Source organism: Acanthochromis polyacanthus, chromosome 15 (genome assembly GCF_021347895.1).
Source record: "Acanthochromis polyacanthus isolate Apoly-LR-REF ecotype Palm Island chromosome 15, KAUST_Apoly_ChrSc, whole genome shotgun sequence".
NCBI lineage: Eukaryota > Metazoa > Chordata > Actinopteri > Pomacentridae > Acanthochromis > Acanthochromis polyacanthus.
Window position 1 is genome coordinate 9,282,982 of NC_067127.1, and position 19,447 is coordinate 9,302,428.

At 40.6% G+C, this 19,447-nt stretch overlaps 1 protein-coding gene across 27 annotated transcripts in view; it reads right to left on the minus strand.

Annotated features, from left to right (window-relative positions):
* kcnma1a (potassium large conductance calcium-activated channel, subfamily M, alpha member 1a) overlaps window positions 1-19,447 on the minus strand; it is a 167,676-nt gene that overhangs the window by 22,595 nt on the left and 125,634 nt on the right. For 10 of the 27 annotated variants that reach the window (XM_051960397.1, XM_051960396.1, XM_022201838.2 and 7 more), the window contains 4 exons: window positions 17,736-17,822; window positions 17,580-17,656; window positions 4,343-4,436; window positions 143-269 (listed from right to left, as the gene is read on the minus strand). In XM_051960397.1, coding sequence (XP_051816357.1) covers window positions 143-269; window positions 4,343-4,436; window positions 17,580-17,656; window positions 17,736-17,822 — 385 coding nt within the window. Of the gene's footprint in view, window positions 1-142; window positions 270-4,342; window positions 4,437-6,379; window positions 6,731-8,444; window positions 8,526-8,921; window positions 8,955-12,468; window positions 12,643-16,205; window positions 16,215-17,579; window positions 17,657-17,735; window positions 17,823-19,447 lie in introns of all 27 variants that reach the window. The other 17 variants (XM_051960385.1, XM_051960382.1, XM_051960384.1 and 14 more) reach the window with 9 other exon arrangements.

Genomic DNA, 19,447 nt, shown 5'->3' on the forward strand with positions numbered 1-19,447 from the left:
CACATTAGTATGTGATTGTGTTACTGCAGCATTGTGGGGAAACGCTTGCTCCTGAGCATACTTACTTTAACTTCCTTTTTCTATATATGTTCTATTATTTTTTTTTATTGGATTGTATTTACAGAGGTCCTGCCCCACTTACCAGGATGACTTTTTCGATGTCTTTTGAAGGGCACCAGTGAAACATCCCTGTCGAGTCATACCTCTTCACGTTCATGTCCATGTTCTCAATTTGTTCATTTCCAGGAATTAGAAGAGGGTCGTGCCGACTGAAAGACAGAAATATTTAGACCATTTTTTTGACAGCAACCTTGTAATAAGAAAGAGGTGAAAGACTACAAGGGTGTCCTGAGATCTACACTGTATATTCACTCATTGTAATAAAGATCTATCTCAGTCTCCAGCTGATAAATGTTCTGCAGCTCTGCATACTCTAGGTCCCATAACTACAATATCATTCCACAATTCCTTTTTGTCCTTGATGTCAAGGAAGCAGAAAATTCAAAGACCCGGCTGCTCACTGTGGTACAGAGCAGAACAGCAAGACTTGAGTGCTACTGACTGAATGGCATGACAACACAAGGCCAATTATCAGCTTTTACCCTGTCTTCCAGTTCCTGACGCCGTGTGGCGCAAATAGTAAAAGCTCCAACAGGCGCACACTTTAAATATTTCAAGAATTTGCCCAATCATATTTTGCTTTTCCAACTGATGGCCATGAATGTTTCAACAGCATGTCACAACCAAACAGGCTAATCCACAGCAGTGGGCTGCTGAGTTTTATCCAGTGTAACACTGACCATGAAAGGGCTCCTGTCAGTCCTGTTATACCGCCTCTCCTGTTCTTGTACTTATTCTATGAGACATGTTCTCACGGCTCCTCTAAACACAATCCAGAAAATGCAATCAAAAATATTGAGTCTAGATAAACTGCAAAAATGCAACACTGTTCCTCAACATAAAATGGTTTGTTTAACAGCAATGCAAATCTAATTTATTTACAACTTAACCCAAATACTGAAATGCTTGGTAAAAGCAGTACTATGCAGACTCCTAAAACAGGGAACTGCAGAGAGATAGACATGCGAGTAATATGGGAGAAAACATCTCAAAAATTTGACATACATCTCTCTCAGTATCACTCTCTCTATCCTCTATCAACACTGTCATTCACTGACAAGGCTTTGATGTTGTCTCTTCCTTCAACCTGCATTTGGATTGCATGCCATCGCAGGAAAAAGTAAAAGTTTAAAAAAAAAAAAAAAGGAAGCTGTCAATTAGCCACCGTCTCTCTCCACCTCTCTTTCCCCCCCTCTTCCCTCTATCAGTTAGAGCAGGTGATAATAACACTGACAGCATTTAGTGTTTTTACACTCAGCCTGAATCTTTCATCCAGAGCCGCGTGTTGCGCCAATCAACTCCACGGAGCCCCCCCGTCACTTCAATCTGCTCAGCTCTGCTCGCCTCCACACAGGGGCTGACTGGCGCATGCAGGCGGGCTGCCGCTCCACCTCTCTCTGCCAAGACAGCTATCTTTCACAGAGCTGTCAGCGGTGTGACTGGCAGCCTGTCACAGGCTCCACACACCTCCTTCTCCCTCTTCCTTCCCCGTGCCTCGGGTTGAACCTACCACAAGGCTTGGGGAGAGCAGACATGACGTCTGTGCTACAGGGCCACGCCCAAGGGATATCAGCTCCGGATGATACTGTGACATCCTCTGCAATTGGATGCGTGTTGTCAGTCATGACCTGTCAGAAATGTTTGTGCGAATGGCGTTAATTCCGTGGTGGCAACACAGCTCATTAGCAGGGTGACACATAGCACTGGCTACTAGTAAAGTAGCAACATGGCCGTGCTAAATGTCAGCCAAAAAAATAATAATCTGCAAACTGATAAATAAATTGCAGAACTTTTTATTTTTCAACACAGAGTTTCCATTGAGATTTTTTTCCCTGACAAAACTATACTCACTAAATTTCTAAATTGTATAAATTCACAATGAATCAGATTTCAAAGCAAATATTTACCCTGGGTGAGAAACAATATTTTATCAAATGCACTTTTATGTAGGACAAACCATATTTCCCTTACAGCATGCCTCACTCTGGTGCCTTACCCCCTCTCATTCTTTCTAACTCTCTCCCTCAGTATATATTTCAGAGCAGAGTTATTCCAGTGTATCACTCTGCAGTCACAAGCTGGGGATGGGCGTGCTCCCCCAATCCCTCTCTGCCAGACTACGAAGGCAGCCTCTTGCTTTGAAAATTTTCCCCATCATGCAAACTGACAAAGGCATGCTTTTCAAAAGCCCACAGCCAATCTGTTGATCATTATTTATTTACAAAGGCCTTCAGGCTGCAAGTCCTGTAAAAACCATACTTGATACGTATGTTCGCTCTCTCACTAGCTCTCTACTGTTTTCCCCCTTCTTGCTTGTAGAATAAAGTATCCCTAAGGCTACCTCAAACAATCACTTTTCATTGTGCATAAAATCCACCTTGTAAAGCACAACTGTTTAATATATATGGTGTTATATGTTGACAGGGGCAGCCGTGAAGGGGGGGCTGTGGACTAAGATAGGTAATTTGATGTTCTGCTAAAGGCTAAGACTTGAAAAAAATCTACACCTATAACAGAGGACCTGTCATCCCAGTACCCAAGAGCCAGCAGAATACAGAAGCAGCCCTAAAGCAGAGAAAACTTTGACACCGCTTTGAAGCGTTTTCAAAACTGAGTAAATAACTCGCAAGGATTATTATCACCGCGAGATCAAAGCGGAGATGCATATATTACATGGCAAACGGGGACCATCTCCTAAGCAGAAAAGGAAAGAGAAGAAAAGGTTTTGTGCTTTAACTTAGGCAAACTAAACAGCCTTTTAAACAAGCAGTTAGCTGGAAATGTGCCAATGCCTCGTTGTTTTCGTAGCAGTTTTCTCCCTCTGAGCAAGGGCATCTAAAATGATGCTCTGTTGCAAACTAGACTGAAGGGTACGACTCTGTGTTGAGCTAATGGTTTGGCAAGTGTGAAGGCTTATTAAGTCCTTGTTTTGTTGAGAACTGAGGGGGAGGCCGACAAGTATACTGGACAAAATCACACAGGCATGCCGGTGCAGTAGGAGGATTGCTGCCTAAGGGAACCTAGCAGGACTAACATACAAAGAACTCACCAGAATGTAAGGAACGAACACACAAACAAACACACACACACACACACAGTACAATAATAACCAAAACAGCATACTGCATATGAAAACATGGAACTGAATGAATTTACTCTATATTATGCATTTATGCATAGCTTTTATTTGCAAAACTTTACCATTTTTTTCTTTTAGAGATTTACATTTAATTCATAAAATATCATTTTTGTTGTTTTTTTTCACCCGCAAAATTCAGATCTTGGAGTTTCTACTGCAGTGCAGCTTGACTGAATAAACACAAATAGTGACAAGGGTGTGTGCCCAAAAAAAGCAGGCCTCTCTTTAGATTTTCCTCATGAAAACTCATAAAGACGATGGCCGTAACACTTGCTCTCATTAAGAGACAAGCAGTGCAGCTTTGAGTGTTTCTGTCCTGTTAGATCTTCACCATCGCGCCTTTATTCTGCCGTCCCAATCCGCACAGCTCGGCCTCGCTGTATTTTCCTCGCCGTCGTGCGTCTCACCCCGCCTCGCAGCCAGAGGAGCACAAAAACCTACCCCCTTTTATCTTTCAAAATCAATTAACAGCAATTTAATTCCACAGGACAGGATAAAAGGAAGGTAATATTTGAATTCATACTTGATTGTGATGATACTTCTCGCATATGGCCTTAAGTACCAGAAACGGTACTCGCAGGGGTTCCCACAATAGAGGAGTAGCCTGAGGGCAAAGTAACCATGCAGGTCCCTCTGATTGGTTGCTGGTGTCATTAATGCCAGCCTTGTTTAAGTAGTACATGTGGACCAGACCGGAGGAGGTGACAGCTGGGACTTTAAAGCCAGAGGAGTTTTCAAAACGGCTCCTCGCAGCCGCTTTTCATGACAAAAATATTATTTCAGCTCTGTCATTAACAGCTGACAGCATGCCATCCTAAACAGCCAGAGCTTAACAGGGCATTTCTCCTCACTTTTTCACTCACAGAGTTTCTTACCTCCCTCTTCTGCCACCCCTAATTTGCCCTTTCCTATCCATCCAAACTCCCACCATCTCACCATCAGCAGCATACGCCTCTGAAGTATCTCTCAGACACATCTCTCCTTCCCCTTTTCTCCCTCCCTCCCTCCCTTCTTCAATATATCTGACTACTTCTCACTCCCTCTTTTGAAGGCTGGAAGGAGAATAAAATCAGCGTCTCTTACCTCATCATTTTGGGCGAGCAGTTGGGTGAGTTTCGCATCCCTCCATTGCGCTGCTTTTTTTTGGGCGAGAGAGTTGATGGATGCTCGTCTTCAACTGAAATAACATGCGCAGGATGTTAGAATAGAGACAGATGGTTGAGAAAGTGTGCTGGACCTGACATGAAAAAAAAAACTGCCAACAATCAATCAATCATTGCAAACAAAGAAAAAAAAACTGAACACAAGAAAAGAAAAAAAAAATTAATAATTCAGTGTCAAATTGAGAAAATATATAGAAAGCATTAGTAACGGACAATGGTAAATCTGAGAAAGGCAGGAGAAAACCACGGAGAAAAACCAATTTATGACCTGAAAATGTCATGGAAGGCTCACATCCCAACCCCCCCCATATTTTGGTTCTTCTTAAGGTGCACTTTGACAGGGCCTACAGTGATACACTGCTGCGTCTGTTCACCCACTAAATTGTGCAGGTGGTTGGACCTCTAGCAGTCTGCATCAGAGTGACCATGCTCACCTACACCATTAATTGCCATGTGATGGTACAGACTATCATTGTCAGTGGGGCACGGGCAAAAGCAATGACAATGAGATAAAGAACGGTTATGGAGATGGATCTTGAGTAGGTGGTTCATTTATTTGTTTTTTCTTAAATAAAACTATCTGAACCCCATCCCATCACTCCGGTTCTTACTAAAGTGCACAATGGCTCTTCTACAGGTCTACCTCCATGCCACTAGAACATCTAGCACTCATCACTAAGGTCAGGGCATGTTAACAGGGTGCAAATTAGTGGACTATAAATATTCAAAGCAGCTAGTAAATGCACTTCATCCTCCAGTAGAAGAAGGTCAGAACTAGTCTTCCAAGTTTAAATGAAAAATAAATGTTTCATGTAACATTAAATATTTAATTTCTAAAGCTTTGCTGTTAAGCGTTGTGCAGGACACTGAACCATAGTCAGAATGTTCTTTTTTAAAGATTATTTGATCAGTTTCGAGTTCAGTTTCCAGTCAAAAATGCTTTTCTTTGTTGAGAAATGTGGAGAAAAAAAAAACACTATTTTTCAAAACTTTGCTTGAGTCCCAGTCAGACAGAGAGAACAAGAAGGAGCAGCCGGAGTGAGGCCAGGCCCGGTCGTCTGAAGACTTCAGTCAAGCTAACAGTAGTCTGATCTTCACTACTGTCTGTGAGTTTCAAGAGCGAGCAGACAAGCACCCAAATACTCTTCTCCAATCTACACTCTCGCAGCGCAAATGCCAAGTGCACCGTCACTTCAAACCCACATAAGTCCTTTGGTTAGAAATCAATAACACAGCATGATATTAGCGCAAATCAATGTGCAACACCGCAAGCCGTGACTACTCCAAGCATGTGGAATTTCATTATTGTCTGAGCAGCCATTCTAGGCCTGTCACCTAATTCTGCTAATAAAAGATAAGAAATATGACTTTGCCTTCTCATAAAATGTCATTCTCTGACATTTCCTCTATGCAATTGGGCATTCAGAATAGCTAATATCACAAGCACTTTCCACTTTACAAATAAATCTCTGTCTAATGTACTTTGAAAACACCACATCAGAAAATATGCATTCCCTGCTATACTGTTTGACAGGCTCCTCCTGGTTTAAACTTAATTTGTTAACAGTAAAAACATAACACTTCTCACTTACACCCACAACAATGATATGAAATGCTTTCCAGCCACTGTACAATTAAGGCTCTTATAAATAGTCCTATGTGAGACTAAAACTTCAGCTAGCAAAGGTCAGTATCCTCAGTACTCACAACTCCTGCAGCAGTCCTAAAAAATAAAAACTATCCTGTGGGAATTCTAAATTCACATCTTATATTACTCCTTAGTCTGGAAGGCAACCCATGGTGACAGTAGCAGCCACTGCACTAGCAGGTGAATCCGTGCAAAGCAGCAGGAGCAACAACAGCAGCAGCTCCAGCAGAGCAACCATCATGCAGCAAAATGAAGGAACGGGACAGGCAGGGTTACTGACTGATGCATCCCGCTGAGGGGGCAACCTACAGTGCCTACTGTGACTGAGCAGCATGGCATTACTGGGGTGGTAGCGGTATTTCACCGGCAGACTGCGGGCCCGGTTCAGTCGACTCTCAGCCAGGGATCTGGCCGCCACGTCTCCTGGACCGGAGATACTGAGGCGCAATTGCGAGGGGTCAGCCCTGGGCCCCGGCCCCACGGGGAGCAGGCTTCCTTTACGGTTATTAACAAGAGGGATGTGTGTGCCCAGATTGACCAGGGGGTCCTGGTTGGGGTGCAGGGCGTTGGGAAGGAATGCATTTGAGGTGATGGAGGTTGAGTTGCAGCCGGTGGATTTAACTGATTGGTTTTGAATAGATGGTCTAACTTCATCCATTACTGTCAAATAGTGGAGAATAAAAAAGTGGGAGAAAGCCTGCATTAATGCTCATAAAATAGCAAATAAACTACAGTGATTAAGTGCTGAAAAATAATGAAGATTATTTATGCCAGTTTGTTGTAAATTCTGTCTTTGGATAGGGTAAACAAATTCCACTAAACATAAGTCATCATTTTACTGAAGAAAGCTAACCAGCCAATTGCTAAAAAAAAGAAAGAGATTTACCAACTTGAAATTAAACGTAACAACTATTTAATAAACAAAATCAAACAAAAGATTAAAGATTTTTCTAATTTCAGATTTGATCGAAATGTTTAAAAGAACAAAAAAATCATGCTACAAAGCAAGAATCACTCTAATGCTAACTGAAATGCTCACAGCGGCATTTCTTTTGCATTTGTGACAAAACATGAATTAATTACAGGCCTCTCAGTTTTATTTCTCATTTGTGCTACACTTTTTGGTAGAACAAAGCAGAGACATGACTTGGCGAAAGCCAGTCAAATCTAATCAAACATTGTCATTTCAAGCATAATATGTACCACAGCACTTTCACTTCAACAAATAGAAAACTATAACTAATAATTCATAATATTATTAATTCAAAACCTTTAATCATTAAACATTTATCGGATTCATTTTGGATTATGTAATGAAATGTGGTTAAGCTCCAGACTGAAAAAATGCTCTCATTCTATTGTCAAACAGTACAATTACATATTATACTTTTAACAATAATCGCATCATGTCCAGTGACAAACTGCAGTGTCTCATAGGAGAATAATTATTGTGTATATGTAAACCTGAGGTTCACTCAGCCACCCCACAGCACTCACACACAAGCAAACACACACGGTCTGACTGTGGCTGCAGAGTTAACCTGCATGTTTGCATGTACTGAAGGGGTCATAGAACACTGCAGGAAGACAACAGAAGGAGATGAGTAAAATATCTGGCTGTAAAGTTGACTGGGAGAGGAGGAGCCCTTTTCCTGCCTTTGGTAGAAGGGTGGTTTGGTTGGTTGTTTGGAGGAGAGAGCATGCTTGGGTGGCCCTGAGCGATAAACAGACGTTTATCCCAGCCGTCAGCTGCCTCCTTGATTTACAGGGCGCCACCGATAGCTCCTGGATTCATCTGGCCCTTGTCAAACACGTGCAGCGTTACAGAGCATTCACCCGCCCTGGCAGGTCCACTGTGCACCCTGAACAACCCAGACGGCAACTGTCCCTTCTTGAAATGCTAATCACATGATGGTACTGTCCTGCATGCAAGCCTTATCAGATCGCCATGACCCAATGTAAACTAGATGATGAGGCGGAGGGATAACAACTAAAAATGTTTACTTTTGTATGTGCGCTAAGCTGGCTTTGCCTTTACAGTGTTTGCTGCATGAGCAAGCTTTGTTCTTCAACTGCATTGCAACTGCATGAAACAGCTTTTGAGGCCATGCACGGTTGTGTTGTTACAGGAGAAAATCAAACTGGTATTATGATTACTGCGGTTCCTTTTAGCTTTGCTGAAGAGGCAGCCATTATTTCAAAGAGGGAAAAAAAATGTCTTCAATATCAAAACGCTTAATAAGAACAAATACATTAAATAAAAGATATGCACATAAAATGTTAGAGGTGACAAATAGCATTTCACAACTAAAATTTATTCTTAACCACTAGAGTATAAAGTAATGCATTTAATAATTATTTACCAAAGATTTACCTATATTGCAATCAGCTTTGAATCGAACGCCAGTCTCTTTTTGGCTTCCACTGTTCCCTGGTGTTGTAGCGCCATCTGCTGCTACATGCAGCACAATACAAAAAGAATATTTCATGGAACTCCAAGGTGTTATCAAACACAAAAAAATTTCTTTTCAGTTGCTATAAATACTAGGAACTCATTACTTTAACGTCCTAGCAACATGAGCTTAAATTATTTAAGGATAGTTACGTTAGAATAAAGTCTCTATTTGAACTCAACATTGAATTTAACACTGGTTCAACTTGAGTTTATGTTCACATTTTGTCTCCTTGGAAGACAAAATACAACAGCATTATACTCTAAAGGAATGAGGGACAACAGAGGAAATACTAAAGCAGAGCATCACTACTAATTATGTCACATGACATAGTGAGGGGGCTACAGTCTAAACACAAATCTGGAGCAGAATGGAGAAGGACAGAGAAACACACTTACGTGATCTGACATATCCATTATACTTATATTTGGCTGAGGAGAATGCAAAGACAAGTGGCAGGTCACACAGAGGGAGTAAGGATGTAATGACACAGACACATTAGGAAACAGAGACATCAACATAAGAGCGGTGGATGGAGATTGAATCAAATGTAATTCTGAAGTACTACCATTGAAAGGCATGAGGGAATCAAACCAAAAATAAAAGGTATAAATAATTCAAATAATGGTAAAACCCCTAATGGTGGTGCTGATTAAAGTATGGTATGATGGCACAAGAAGTCAGACAGATGAATGAATGAACTGTCCATGCTTTTAGGAAAGTGTACTAAACCTGTAATGAGATGTAATGATGGTCTAATGGCAGATTTTATTAAATTTCACACAGGAGCTAAAATTGAGGTTACACACTTTGAATGGTAGATTCAGTAATGCAACTCATTAAAAATTAATTAAATGCTTTGAGGCTTGGCATTTTTATTTAAATATGATGGGCATTGTGAGGTCTGTAGACAGGACAAATAAAACCACCATGGGAAACAAAGACAAAAATCATACTTGAGTGCATGTAGATATACAAAACACAGACAACAGACACTTGCTACTCAAAACAGCAGCGTTAACAGAGCACTAATGCAAAGAGACTTGATCTTCATATGCAGTCCAGATGTCTTGCACAAATAGAGATTTTAAAAATTGGGAATTTCCCAAACATAGGTTTAATGGAGCACTTTAAAGTCTCTGGAGCTGTTCTTTAAAAGGGCTGACCAAGGTCTCCACTTATGCCTGTGCTGTTAATTATCTTGGAATTTCAGTTTGTGACCTTGACCGAGGAGATTTTAAAGACTGGTACCACTATAACTACTAATGCAGTGGGCACTTGAACTAAGCTCTGAGCTGCTGACACACCACACTCTTTCCCAGAGTCTCTTCCAGCAGTAAAGGTCACAGCGAGGGCCCAGGGCTGGCCTATGACACAGATCCTCAAAAAGGGACCCACAGTGGCCCTGGCATCTGTCTCTAGCAATCTGCCCGCACCGCAGAGGCGGCAGACTAACTGGCTAGCATCTGGGGCATAGTGAGGCGGCATAGGACAGAGGGTATGGGGGGGACCAGGCCTGCCTGGTGGACAGGAGCTGTCAGGGCAAGTTTGGTGACGGACCAGCGGGGCTGGGAAAATGAAAATGCAAACATAATTTCTGTGTCACGATAGATAAGGTCCCCAGCAATGAGCTGCAGATTCACACACATGCATAGACACAGAGATAGAAGTGCATGTTGTACACACACACACACACACACACACACACACACACACACACACACACACACACACACACACACACACACACACACACACACACACACACACACACACACACACACACACACACACACACACACACACAGCCCTGGAGGTTGTGGACTAGCCAAAAGCATCTCCCTTGCCTGAGGTCCCCAACCCTTGTCCATGCCCCTGCTCCATAAAAAGCCTCAGTCTCTCCATTATATAAACCACATTACAAACCCTTCACTGACTGAGGGGTTTCCAAAGTGATGACGGTCAGGTCACACAGAAAGACCATATGTAACTGATTTACAGACCGAAAACAAACTCCTGGGTTAGTCAAAGAACTTAGTATAGCTTCTGAGGTAATATGGTAAAAGTTAAATTGACAAGAATCAGTGTGCACGGATACTCGCCTTTGCTCTCTTCTGCACTTGCTTATTTAAAAAAGTGTTCACCTCTAACTCAGTCTTTTTCATATTTTTTCACTAAATTGCACGATTGCTTCATGAATAATCTGCAGTAACAGAAGGCTGCAATTCTGTAGTAAGCCGTTGATGTTTTAAGGGTTAAAGTATTGAATCAAATATCACATTAGTCACATAAGTGCTTGAATGACTGATAAAAAGCCTATTAATTAAATATTGTCTCATTAAGGCCATAAGAGGTTTATGCATATGCCACCGTTACACTGGTGTCTATGTGGTCTCAATTTTACGTGCATCAGAACACAGCATTCATTAAAGGAAGGCGCCCTATCCCAGAAATCAATTACAAAGTACAAGAAAATTCGGTTCAGATGTACAAGAGTATGAAGTCATCATGGATAAAGATATCTTATCCTCTCAGTCTGGTGGAAAAAAGAGGAAATGGGGAGAGGAAATCCAACAATCCCTGACTGACAAAGCCCAATGCACTTCTTCACTAAACTCACTTTGTTCAGACAAAGTCAGAGTTAAAAAGGGAAAGAAATCCAAGACAGAGGAGGCTTTCCTGAAATCCTACAGGGGGTTGAGGGAGAAGTGAGATCAGTAACCATGTAATGGCCAGTAATTGGTACCGAGGGATATCAGCGCAGGCCCAACTACAAGAGGCCAAGCCAAACTCATCATGGCATGTTTGACACTAATCTAGGCTGAGTCGGCAGACGGTGGGAGAATGTTGAGAAGGAAATCAGATCTGTATGTCTGAACCCAAGGCTTTGATAGCTAGGCCTACTGCTGCCATGTCTAATTGACAGACAATTTAGTATTTCCCAACCACTCAAAAGGAAATCAGAAAGGAGGGGATCTTCCTCCTCAGTCCTTCTACCTTTCTATTATTTTTTTTTGCTATTTTCATTTTCTTTTTCTTCTCTCCTCTTTGCTTTCCCCTTTTCTATTTTTTTTGCCCTTTAACCTGCTGTGCAAAGCATCTCTCTTTTCTCCATCTTCCTAATTTACCACCCTTCTCCTACTGTAAACTAAACTATTAAAGACTGCAAGAAAGAGATATTAATAGTTTACTTGCCTGAACCGAGGTCACCCGTAAGAACACATATTAATACGTGTGCCCTACTCGACTGGTATAAACCTCCCAGACAGCATTTCATGTGTGATTTTCTCTTATCTTCAGCATGAAAACAAAACTTTAGCGTCGTCGCTCAGCAAGTCAAAGGTAAAAGCAAAATGTGAAACAAAGGAACTGAAAAGTGTACAAACTGAAAAGTGTTAACTCAGAAGTTCGTAAGGGTCTTCAAAGGAATATAACACACAGTTTGACAAACGTCACCACTGAATTGCAGAATTAAACCTTTTGAGTACCATTTTTCTTTGCATTTGCAGACATCTTACCTTGAACAGTTAAACAAAAAACACATCAAACACCACGCTCCAATAGTGACGTTATCACACAACTGCATGATTGATGCAGCATGCGGTAGCCACATGTCTAACACCTACAGTACTGTACAAAAGCACCACAGAGCCACACCATCACTTACCTACCACACATATGACACTCAGAGCAAAAATGTCAAATTAAAAAGACAATTGACGATAGATAGATAGATAGATAGATAGATAGATTGATAGATAGATAGATAGATAGATAAAATAAATTCACGTACACTACACGAAATATGGAGTCACAATAAACAGATCACAACACATAGACGAAATTACGGAAACCCACGTACACGTAACAGTACCTCTGCATGGTACAATACACGGAGTACACACCACAGACATGTAACAGCATGTGTTGGGCGGTGTAACTTACAGGCACGTAAAGTGGTTGCGCAATCATGAACAGAGACAGAGGAAAGTGGGTAGGCCCTCTGAAGGGTGTCCATGTTACTATGTACACTGCCTGACATGCAAGAGCAGTCTTGCTCTGAACGGCCGCAATCAAAACAACATGCCAGTTTCATTCGTTTGTAGACGGACATCTTGGCTACAGTCATGTTTTGGGATGAGAGGAGAGGAAAAGCAGCAGGTTAATGGCAAAAGGAGAAATATTCATCTAGGGGAAGTCGGAAGGTAACTTCATCAGAAAGTGCAAGCCTTAGCCACCTGCTCCCACAGACTTGAGCCCCACATTACACATTCCAAGCTGGAAGATTCATTTAAAGATCCAATTACATCTACCTTAACGAGCGAGCCGCTAAATTCCATTTTCATAATTTTCTCGTCTGAGAAAGTGTCACCAAAGTGGACACATTATCGGTTTGTTGATCTTAATAACAGTACTTATAAATTCAACAATCACATGCCAGAGTGTTACTCCTCATTCATGTTGGGTCAAGAGGTCAAGCTGTGTGCTAAGGCTGTAACAGGTCAAAAGGCAAAATTATAACAGTGGGAAAGAGGGGTGAGGAGAAAGGGAAGAGGGAGGGGAGGCATTCGGGGAAGAGAGGCATGAGCAATGTCTTCAGCAGCAAACCTCATACAATGTTTCATACATTTGTACATCCTCTATCCATTGTGGCTAAAGGAGTGGATCACGTACCTGTATCCCATCATGCAGCTGTAGCGGCTCTGTCCAAGGCATCACACTATTTTACTGGCTAGACTGGGCGATTCATGCTATATTCAAACCAGCAATTCCACTGCTCCACTCCCCAAGGGGACTTCACTCTAATGTGCATAAATGGCGTGACTGGGAAAATAATGTTAAAAAGTTACCCTACTGTATATAAATATATACATGTATGCTAAAGTGTTGCATATGTCATATTAAAGTTAGATTATGCAACATTTGAATTAAGAGATAGCATTTAGTCCTATTTAGATTCCATACACTGAGTGGTTTTGCTAATTAAGTGGGCTGTTTTGACATTTATCTTATTCAGCTAACGTCAGCTCGTTTGGTAATTACTGAGTCAGTGTGATGATGACTGTTTACCATCTCGAAACTGTCATTTGCTCAATACAGGTGCTGACACATGTAAATACAGTGTTTTCATACTCTTGAAGGCTTGTTAGTGTCAGGTAAGGTTATTTTTTTAATCTCTATGCAGCACAAATTTACTAGTTACTGGGCAATATCATACTTAAAATTGAAGAATTCTATAATCAGGATCAGAAGGTCGCCATCTGACACTGAGATTGGACAAAAATTAAAGGAACTACAGTGTACTATTGAATTAACAATTTGTGGTTCGTTTTTCAAACTCACACTAAAACAGTACCACTGTATGAATTTAACATCAATGCCCCAGCGGATGTTTCATCAGAGCTACCCATTGGTGTTTCATTTCAATAATTGTCTTCGTACGAACAGGAAATGTGGAGACTCTTCAAGAAAGAGTGCATGTGAAAGCAGTAGTACACAATATCTTAACTATTCGAATGTCTAGAGTTAAAATACTACAAGCAGCAACTTTTTGTCTATGTGTGTGTTTCTGTGTGTGAAGCCCTGAACCCTGAAGGAAGCAGGAGTGAAAGTCCCCGGAGTAGCATCTCTAGATTGCTGTGACTCTGGGCAGAAACAGTCCCTGGTCCCCATTCTCTCATTGCAAGGTGCAAACAGACAGCAGACTAATACCGTCTGGCACCTTAACAGAGACACTTTCAGCATCTTTGACTCCAACTCACATCAGAAAATAGGATATTGAATGAAGTAATATGTTTCAGCTTCTGGCCAAGGAAAGAATGGGAAACGCAGATCATCACCCAAAGGATGAAGGCATCAGGGACTGTTGTATCCTGTGACATGCACATGCATCTTATGAGCATGTGGAAAGCATGCAGAAATCTTTTTTTGGTCTCAGCAACAAGGAGAGATACAGAGATAACTGTTCACAGTAAGGAAACAGTTTCGGAGCATGGCAGACAAGTGCAGTGAGGCATAAATCAGATCATGCTGAAATTTCTTAACTTCAGAGCTTTTGCTTGGGCACTCGGACCACAGTATGTTTGTGTTACAATGTAGATTTCTGACACATGGAAGGGGAGCAATGAAAGACACAAGACACACACGCACACACTGACAATGTCTTTTACTTCTGACTTCACAAATACCCAGATTCTGGCGTAGAATTATGAGGTGTCCATTTCAGGGCATTCCTATTTGAAGATTCAACATGACGGCTACCCTGATAAACTGTCTGCATGGGTTTGATTCGTCACCACCTCCTACAATCCACCAAGGCACAGTTTACTTAAACAGAAGCTATCAGGGTGCTTTGTTGAATGAAGGATGTCCCAAAGAAAACACCATTCTGTTTATGGATCCTCCTAAAGAGTCCGTATTCATCAAGAGTGCAAGGAAAATGATAGTGTTGGTTTAAGAGTTGAACTTTTGGGCAATAATTAAGACTGTGAGAGCCCCAAAAGAGTGGAGAAGATATGTTTTGGCACTGTTTTGCTTGGAAAGTGAGCCTATAGGCAGCAAATCCGCAGTATCACATATGCATAGAACATCAAGAACTACAAAATAAACAAATTTAAGATGATAAATCAGTTTAGGATTAAACTTGTTATCCCAGTTTAAGGATCACGCCCATCTGTTCCTTGCATTTTTGCTGAACAGGTTTCAGGGGATTTGAGTTTCCTCTACAGACATCACCTTTTAGTTCTATTTATTATTCCATAGGAATTATGGCAGAGCACTACCATCTAGTGGCAACTGAATAATATAACAATTAATACTGTGTACTACCAGTGGATTTTTCACCCAGTGCAGTGAGGTAAACAAAGAAAGGGCCCAACGACTGTCCAGATTTGAAATGCACAAGACTGGTGCTGTGACATTTCAATTCTGAAAGGAACTGATGATCTCTGAAACCTCAGCCCGAGCTGGGCGAGGGCCCAGAGTTTAGAAAGGGGCTGAGATCACAGCGAAGTGGGGCAGAGGAGAGACCAGATTGTTTTGATTGTGTTTTGGCCGCCTCGCTGGTTAGGATTTGAAGAACTTCCCACAAGGACATTTTTTGCTCTCTGGAAAAAAAAAACTGCCGCACAAAACTTCCTTTGACAGAAAGCAGATCAATTTAAATCTCAGTAGTTCTTGTTAATTTTCTTCCCCTTGTGTTAGCTTTTGTATATCTATGATTACTGTATCGCATTTCAGATTTTTTGTTGTGTTCCTTCTGTACTTTCTCGGAACATGACACTTTAAAGAGTTGATCAGGGGTTATGAGACAATACTTGTAGCAGAATGACTTTGAAATGCCAAATGTGAATTTGGTGGTCAAATAGTGAGCGCAAAACTGCACAGCTCATCGGCCACATCCAATTAAGTAACACTATTGAATTGTCATTTCCAACTAGTCAGAGCATCGGCTGACTGGGTCGTTTGAGGAGGAGGCCTGATGCTTTCGTGAGTTTTGATTTCTGCTGTTTTGGATTTGGTCTGGTCTGAGCACAGTGTAAAAATGAGAGGCGAGGAGAGGGATGCAGAAGCTACACTGGTACATGCAACATAGATACAATATACTATTTGCTGAAGTGGAAATAAAAAAAACACTTGCACTGCACTCTGGGTAATAGGACACCCATTTTCATTTTACTCACAATAAATCACTACCAGTGAGTAGTTAAAATAAAGTGGTGTTTTCCAATGGCAGCAGGGAAGGAAATACATCAAAAGTGTGTCACTGGTCATAAAGAAACATGGGAAAAACAACAGAAGAGAACAAAACATGATAGAACAGAACATACAGTGTGACAGAATTCCATTGCAGTAATGGAACTGTCATCTTTCTAAATGCAACTCTCTTGTTGGCAACAGCTGTAATAAGATAAAACATAACGCCGTGTCCATCACCGGAGTCGGAGACGTGAAGGTATTGAGAAAGCAAACAGAAGTAAACAGTTTATCTAAATAAAACCTGAGTGTGAAAATCCAGTTGATTCTATTGAGCTGGCAGAGCAAAGAATTGTCTGAATAATTGAAATGACACAGACAAAAGAAGAAACTGGAGGGTATCTATTTTAAAATCGGGCTTTGTGTTTAACAGGCTGCTTGCCGTAACTGTCTGTGACCTTTTTTTTTTCTGGAAATATGGAATAGTCACCTGAATTATTTATCCAGTGGCTAACACGTACTGACAGGAGACTACTGTGCATAGGTCAGGTTATATTCATGTGCCATTCCTGCCGTAATGGCAATGTTATGTCGGCATGAAAGGGAAAAAAATTATTCACTTGACAAGGGAATTAGTATTGTATAAAGTCTGGAAAGATTAACAGTTAGCAGCACATTATGTCTATGACTATTCATAACATGTGTGCAAAACCCATCAGTGGAGTGACTGAGCTCATTACTCTAATCAAGAGCATTTACATGTAAAAAGAATGTAGCACAGTAGGACGTATGCAGTAATATTTTAAATACTACAGAGAAAAGCTCATTTTCTCACAGAAAAACATTCAGAATTCTGGCTCATACTGCATATCTATGCTTTTATTTCTCATGCAGAAGGGGGAATTTTAAGATTTAATTTTCTTTTTATCTATGCAGCTGTCAATTAATGTAATTTCACTCTATTAGCGTTTCATTAAGTTTTACGCCTGTAAATTCCATTCACTACTTTGTATTTTCAGTTTGCATAGATAAAATAGTGATTCAATGGTTCAGCTAAAACAAACAAAAAAAACATTTAAAGATGACAACATCTATAGTTTGACTAGGAAACAAAAACTTTTGACTGATGGTCATACCATAAATTGATGTCATGGAAGTTCTAATGGGACCCACATCAAAACACTTTCCTTAGAGTATAATGGTGTGACAACATCAACAGTTCCACCATACAGAATAACGATGACACAATGAGAGGCATAATATTTCTGGTCAGATATAAAGTGACAGAAAGACCCACAGGTAGGTTTTTGGAGTGAGAGGAAGGGAAGGAAGGGTGCCAAAATAAAGGCGCGGTTACTCACGTCGTTTGCAGCCACACTTCTTGATCCGTTTGGGGTCTGTGATGTCATCATGACAAGCTTTGCAGTAGAAAAATGCTCTAAAAGCGACACAGTTAACATGTTTAGCACTTTCAAACGCACAAAACGCCCACTGTACATGATTAGCGACAAGATTACCTCTTTACTTCTTTGGCATCACTAGCGATAAAGAATCCCAGTGTTCCCTCCTGCATCTTGACATGGTTGCCCGGGTTGATGAGGATGCTGGGTAATCAGAGACATACAGACACACGACGCTCATTAATGTCTGGACAACACTCACTTCATGCACACAACATGCTAATCAAGAGGAATGGTACACACACTTGTTGAAGCCTTTAAATCGGACCTGGATTATCTGGACTCTGTTTTTGCATCAACACTTTATCCCTGTTTTGTTTCTGTTTTTTTCTCTGTTGTGTGTCACTATGTGTCAGTAATCGTATGTACACCTGCTCCCCAGATTTTTAGGCCATTTCCTGATGTGATACTCACATGGATGGACAAAATGTACAACAGTATGATCGCACATTGAATTTTAATTCTTTTCTTTACAGAATGGTGTTGAACTGCCCTGGGGTGAGAAGAGGGACAGAGAGGTAACAAGTAAAAAGGGACAAGGGCTGAAAGAATTAAAATTATGGCCATGGAGTGGTTTTAGTCTCAGCATTCAGATACACTCATCTAGTCGAAACAAATGTCATGATGCCCACTGAGACATGGCTGTAATACAGAGAATGTACAGTAAGTGTTGTTATCTCGGTTAGTATTTGACAGTGAGATGCAAGGGAATGAACAGCTCTTTTTTCTTGTAATTACTGGCTGATTCTCATTAGAGACTCTGCTGTAGTCTATGGGGCTGGTCTAGCATTAATAAAATTGGTGGAAGAAATTTCAAAAGCGGACTAAAATGTAGTTGCTGTTTTGAAAATAATTACAATACATACTTAACAGGGTCGATATTGACTTAATTTTTTTTAAATTTAAGTACATTAATATATTTATACTTAAAAAATGGGTTTTATGAATAAAATAAATTATTACAGCTTTACAGGATGTATTACTTACAATGGGTGGGACTCAATTTAATACCCTATGCACTTGAAGTGATTGGCTGTATCATTCCCCATTAATTAGACTAAGACAAAGAGTAGACACAACACGCATATTCTATATGCACACACACACGCACACGCACACACACCCTGGTCATTAATGGTTACCTGTGGGCAACAATCATCAATGATGTGAGTGTGAACTAAGATATCAAAACACTGAACCCACAAATCTTAAAAGGGTTACACTCCTTAAACATAAAAGCCCAGACGAAAGATGATTTTGATTCTTTTTGTCTCATTTACTAATCTATTCTAAGTTAAAACGTTTCCAAATTTGGGGCAATAATTAATAAGAAAAGCTACTGTCAGTGGCAAGGTAATGTCTTGTTAATGGCCTTGATTCACATCTATGTATTTTTAAAAAAACTGTGTGGCATTTGTGTTATGAATTATTCAAGACAGTTTTTTTTTATCAGTCTGGACTCCGAGCAGAAATTAAGTCTATGAAAACAACTACATCTTTCCTCTGAGCTCTGGAAAAAAAGGTTACATTGGAGAAAAGAAAACAAAAATATTAAGGGAGCAATTGAATCCATATACATATTGGGATGTGATCAAATTGCATCAGTCATGCAGATCAGATTTTTCTTTCCACACTGCACAAAGTAAAATAGCATCTAACATTCACTCAGATTGAATGGCCCCCAGAGAAGTAAACAGGCATTACACCTGGCATGCTCTATAGTGGAAATAAAAACAAAACAAAAAAACAAGAAAGAAACCAATCAAATC